The sequence below is a fragment of the Neodiprion pinetum genome, chromosome 4 (genome assembly GCF_021155775.2).
Source record: "Neodiprion pinetum isolate iyNeoPine1 chromosome 4, iyNeoPine1.2, whole genome shotgun sequence".
NCBI lineage: Eukaryota > Metazoa > Arthropoda > Insecta > Hymenoptera > Diprionidae > Neodiprion > Neodiprion pinetum.
Genome location: NC_060235.2, coordinates 39,386,625 through 39,392,624, shown reverse-complemented (window position 1 = coordinate 39,392,624; position 6,000 = coordinate 39,386,625). Strand labels below are relative to the sequence as shown.

Genomic DNA, 6,000 nt, shown 5'->3' with positions numbered 1-6,000 from the left:
CGTCACCGTTCTCGCCTCGATAATTTTCTTATAATCAATAATATTGATCGTATTTTTGTTCAATAATAATTAATAATATTTTCTTAGTATATACCGTGAACACAACTAAAACGGCTTTTCTACACACTTGCACACCGTATCACTTATGCATTTCACACTTCACTTTATAATGTACAACGTAATAATATATGATTATCATATATATATATATATGTATGTATATGTATGTATAGGTATATACATATATATATATGTATATTGCTTATTGCTTGCTTGGGTGAAGATTGCGTGTTAATTATGAGATAATCGAGTGGTAAAAAAATGTCTCGCGCATATCGGATAACGTCTGTCTATTGCAATGTTATTTTGTCGAATTTGTTACGCGGTTAAAACCATGTGGCAAAAAATTTCCCTCTCGAAACTCCGATTAGTTTGTTATTCTTGTGATCTTTGAAAGGAATAAATTCGTGGTTAACGACAGATTCTATTGGTTTTGGTCATTTTCTTTCTGTTTTTTTTTTTGTTTTTTTTTTGTTTTTTTTTTTTTTTGTGTGATTTTTTCTTTACATTGATTCTAGAATTTGAACTTGGCATGAGGCTTGCTTTGTCTAAAAATTTATACAAATTTGGGAGCCGGTTGAATTGAGCTTTCCAATGATTTTACGGGAACAGGCAATTCAAGATTTTAACGATATAAAATACAAATACCTACTTATAATACACACCTTAACAACTAGAATTCCGCAAGTATGAATATATTACACGAAGTCTGACTGCGTAATGAATTTCGTAACGAGTTCAACGTACGGTTATTGAGATAACGATAAAAAAAATTTTTACGATTTGTGTTAATTATATTTTTTCCCCGCCCGTGCCAAATTTAAAATTCACTAATTTTTGCAATCTCAAATTTGTTTTCGAAGCGCGTCAGAAACAAATGTTATTTTTTGTTATTACCATTGTTATTATTATTATTGTTATTATTATTATTATTATTATTATTTACGTACTAATAAATTTCTTGCGGCATTTTCAGCGCAACGGATAATCACAGTTATAGCAATTTACATTATACAAATAGATCGATCGAAGACTTCATTTTCTACATTTTGAATTTTTCTTCGTTACTTTTTTATCATTGTTATTATTATTATTGTTGTTGTTCTTGTTGTTGTTGTTATTATTATGATTATCAACATTTTGCTTAAATTTTTTTCAGATTTTCATTCGTCCCGCTATTTTCATTATCCAAAAAAAATATTCTTTGAAGTAATTTTATTACCACCTATGTACGTGTGTAATATAGGTACATGGCTGTATTGCGTTTAATCACTTTCTCACTTGATTACCTATAATGCGTGCGTTTTTTTTTTTTTTTTTTTTTTTCATCCGTTCCTTTTCTCGCGTTCGGTAAATCTCTCGGCATTGTTTTTTTCCTCGTTCGTCTCTTTCTTTCACCTCAGGTTCGTTTGTTTACGGATAATTTTCACAGCGGTAGATAGTTTTATCGGTGAATATTATATTAAAAATTTCTTCGTCCAATTTTTTCTTCTTCTCATGTTCCTTATTGAATTTACTTAATTTTTTTTTTTTTTTTTTTTCTACTTTTATGTTTTTCTTCTTGATCCTCCGTTAAAATTATTTCGTTACATAAGAAATTAATATCCTCACTCTTTTATACGTAATACGAATTCTTAAATTCTAGTTTGCTCTCATGATCCTTTATTTCTATTCTCATTTAATTTTCCTTTTCCTCAATCACCGGCCTATCGGGTGATTATTATATATATCTATGTACTCTATACAGAGATTCGTTAATTTTTTGGGCTTCCCGTATAATATATTATATGTATAATAATATCTATAGATTCGGATCGATTGGTTTTTTTTTTTTTTTTTTTCAATCGTAATTCATAATGCTGTTTCAATTATTACCGTCACTTATTCTAATTTTTCTACATATTCCGCTCAATCTTCGCACTATAATCACGGGTATTAAAACATTTTCGCATCTCGTTCACATCACACAGTCTCAAACGCACCATGATATCGTCTAACCCATAGCCCCTTACATAATTATTTATACATCCCATCGCGCACTCGTTATATGTATATATATATATATAGCTATGTTCTTACATTTAACCCCCGATTATATATTCTATCTATAATCCCTACCACCTATCGGTAAAAAACCTATTCCCGTTTCGTCAAACGGAATCCGGAGTGCCGCGTGTGACGATTTGGCATCAAATTTCCGCAATTTTGCGACTATTTTTTTTTTTTTTTTTTTCAATCAACAATCATTTGCATCGTCAATTCACTCGATTGTCACACGGACACGCCGAATAATCGGCTCAACGAGACGCAGGCTAACAGCTACATTCCGATTGGTCAAATTCTCAATCCTCCAATATTTTTCTCTCGTACCTAAGTATAATAATATATAATAATAATAGCAATGACAATAATGATAGTAATAACAATAATAAAAACAATAATAATAATAATAATAATAATCTGTACAGACATATGTCACTGTTTATTTTTTTTTCCGTGTGTCTGCGTAAGTGTGTGGATATTTTTTTCATTAAACTTATCGAAGTATCGGTTGTGCAGCTTTTTACATGAAATATTATACATCGATACACGGTAGTAGCGTATCTCTCTCGTCCGTCGAATTGTTTCTCGATTTCCTCTAATTTCCTTTCTTACACACACTCAGAATCACCTGAATATCGCGATAATCGTTATCACCAAGCTAATCGCCATTCCCGAAGTTCTCAATTTCGGTGCGGCGTTGTCCTCCACGCATTGGCCTGAAAGTAAAAAAGAAATAAGTAAAGACGAATGTCCCGAATTAAGGTTGGAACGACGGAAGACGGGAAATTATTGACCTTCTCGACTCGAGACTTCACCGACACCCTTTACATAAGACGCGCCGGCAAAAGCATATCATGTATACATATTTTATGTACTATATGTACATGTATATGTATATAAACGCTGAATCGGGCAAATGAAAATTAATTTATCTTACACGAAATTGATGTTTGCATATCTCAAAAGCAATCGTTGCTTTAGGAAATTTCGCCCTGAATCCGGAATTATAAGTGAAATAAAATTTCTCCCCTTTGCATTGTAAATTGAAACTTGTAATGATATAATAAAACGCCGTGATTCGAGCAAATATTAATTTTTCAGTCTAATGTTGACGTATATTATATTTATGGTGTACAGTACACGTAATATTGATGTACAAATATTGTGTGTACTTTTACTTATTACATCAAGCTCCGTCTTAAACGAAACTCTCAATCTTTCTTTTCGCGCTTTTTATGGAAAGAGGGTCTTAAGATGGTCAAAAACAGTTCATCTACGTAGTAGCGATAGCCATTAAGCTAAGAATAATTAATCCGTATTTTTTTTTTTTTTTAACCAATCCAAATTTAATCCAAATTTCGTACAATTCAGTATGTAGTCTCAATATAGGTAAAGTTTTTCCATAATTCATAGTTTCATTAAAAATATATTTCAATTTCAGGTAAAAATACTCATTTACCTTTCATTAATTACATCAAATAGGTACTTAGTAAGCAAGACAATGATAATAATTTAATACTTTAATACCATAAATTGATATTCTATTGCGTCGTTCATGGGAGTCAAAAGCAAAAACGGATTGTCAGAAAAAATAATCGATTTCATCGATAATCGGAGGTTTAAATTAATTGGGTTGAATATTATCGAAAACAGGGACGATGCTCACCTATGCTCGTCGCGTTGAAGGCCAACATCGGAGGCGGCGGCGGTACTCCTCGTTGACAAGCGACCGGACTGGCGGTCAAACTGACCACACCGCCACTTTCACGGTACATGAAACAGAGTCTTCTGCTGTTGCGGAATGGCTGCGGTCTGTTGTTGTCGTTGGACCATGCCGTCCTCCTGGTTGCCAGAGGAGTCGCAATTACGAATTGCGTGCCCTCCGTGTCGAACCAACGCCCGTGGCAGGAATAAGCTGTTCAACAATTTACACCATCGTTGGTAGTCGTGTTTATCGCCCTGACTCTCATGGCCCAAATGGGACTTGTAATTCCCAATTTTTGGCCGAATTTTGGACCGAGCCAAAGAATTTTTCCTACTTTTCGTCTCGAACGGAATTTCTAGAAACCTCCTTCTGAGTACTAATTGGCAGATCAAGGTCTCAAAGAATACGACCAGAAGAGAGTTGAGACTGTTCGTAATCGCATGAAACAATTGATTCTAGAGCTTTTCGATAAATTGATCAGGATTTTGTTGAAACAAATAAAAAGGCAGAACGCCGTTGGCACGTGCGTTGCATTGATATTTGCAATTTTACGGACTAGGGATTTCTTGCGCATGCGCACTTTCCGATAACTTGATTTTACGCACGGACTCTGCGCACCGTCAGTGACGTCAATCAGCTGAGTTTAATCTGAAGCGAGCGCGTTTAGGTTAAGTTTCACGAAGCCGGGTCTGTGTCTCTGGTCCTCTTGATTGCCCTTCATCTACTTCTTTTATATTATTATATTACATTCGTTTGTTTCTCAATTCAAACTTGCTTTCACAGGTGTCGGATGAAATAGCGCATGTCACACGTTCGGATGAGCGATATCTGACTCGTATCACCATCTTTGTAACCGTTGGAAATCGCCTAATTTTCGCACTTGTAACAGAAATAACTATGCCGTTTTCTTGAAAAAATGAATCTTTCGTAGAATCAAAGATTTGCGATGAATAAATATTTTTTAAATGATTCTCTAGACTTCGAAGGATGTAGCACCACTAAAAACTGAAAATTTCATCATCGGGGCGATTACCGCAACATCTATTCTTTCGTCTTAATCGTTGACTTCATAAAGAGTGTTAAAGACGGTTACCCTGATGAGGTTTTGCGTGTTTCACAGGATTGCGTGTTAAACAACTCCCGTCGATAAAGAAGCTACCGGATCGCTAACGCGGTTTCACTTCAGGCCCACTTACCCACTGAGCATTGGTAAAAATAATTTGAAAAAGAGCGGGAAAACTCACCAGTGACGGTATCGTCGTCAACGCAATCACCCTGGAACTCCATCCTGTCAGCGGTTGAGCATCCAACGGTGAGGGTTGTGACTTCCGAAACGCACCCCGACTCTTCCTCCTCGCGTTTCTCCCTCCTGTCCGAAGAGTCACGCTCGGCGTCAGTCCGTAAGGCCCGCCGGGGCCTGATTACGTCGGCGAGGTCGAAGGGGGTGCTGCGCTTCGTCGGTCGCGAGGCGGTGTCGTAGTCCCCGAAGTAGTCGACGTGGGACTGAACAAGGTCCGGCTTCCCGTCGCCGCCCCCCTCCTCACTTCGTGGGCCCCAAAACCGGCGCTGCCGTCTCGTAAAGTCCTCGGCGCCCTCGAGGAGGTCCTCGGGCCCCTCGGCGCCTCGCGGGGCCCGAGGCGAGCGGCCCACCCTCCTATTGGACCGCGTTTTCCTGCCTCGCCGTTCGTGAACGAGGTAATCGTTGTTCGCCCGCCTCGCCTCCACCTCGAACGTCTTCTCCTGGGCGTGGCGCACCTTCTCCTTGTCCCTGTGAACTTCGTGGATCCGCCGATTCTCCCGCGTGTTTCTCTGGTTTCGATTCATTCCCGTCACCGTGAACTTACCGAGGTACGGACACTGCCGTGGCTCCGGTGAACTCGCTGGAAGAAGACAAAGACTTTACAAATCTTGGACCATATTGTTTATTTACTTTCTTGTGGTACATTGTTTCCTAGTTTACGCGTCACGTTTCACCCACTCTCCAATTTTTTTGATAATTTTTCGGTAAATGATTTGGAATCAAATGAATAATCGCTATTTCTTTCAAATTTTTATTTACAAAGGTTTCAACGACTTGAATTTTTAGATACCGACCACTTTCACTGATAAATAAAGTAAACCCGCCTATAATTATGCAATGCACCGTACGCTTCAACAAAATCCGCCTGCATTTATGCAATTCATGATACACA

At 37.5% G+C, this 6,000-nt stretch overlaps 1 protein-coding gene across 7 annotated transcripts in view; it reads right to left on the bottom strand.

The window, feature by feature from the left end:
* Positions 1-482: 482 nt before the first annotated feature.
* LOC124216896 (uncharacterized) overlaps positions 483-6,000 on the bottom strand; it is a 176,067-nt gene continuing 170,549 nt past the window's right edge. For all 7 annotated transcript variants that reach the window (XM_046621976.2, XM_046621973.2, XM_046621972.2 and 4 more), the window contains 3 exons: positions 5,053-5,688; positions 3,770-4,018; positions 483-2,819 (listed from right to left, as the gene is read on the bottom strand). In XM_046621976.2, the coding sequence (XP_046477932.1) occupies positions 2,728-2,819; positions 3,770-4,018; positions 5,053-5,688 (977 nt within the window). In that variant the 3' untranslated portion in view covers positions 483-2,727. The remainder of the gene's footprint in view (positions 2,820-3,769; positions 4,019-5,052; positions 5,689-6,000) is intronic.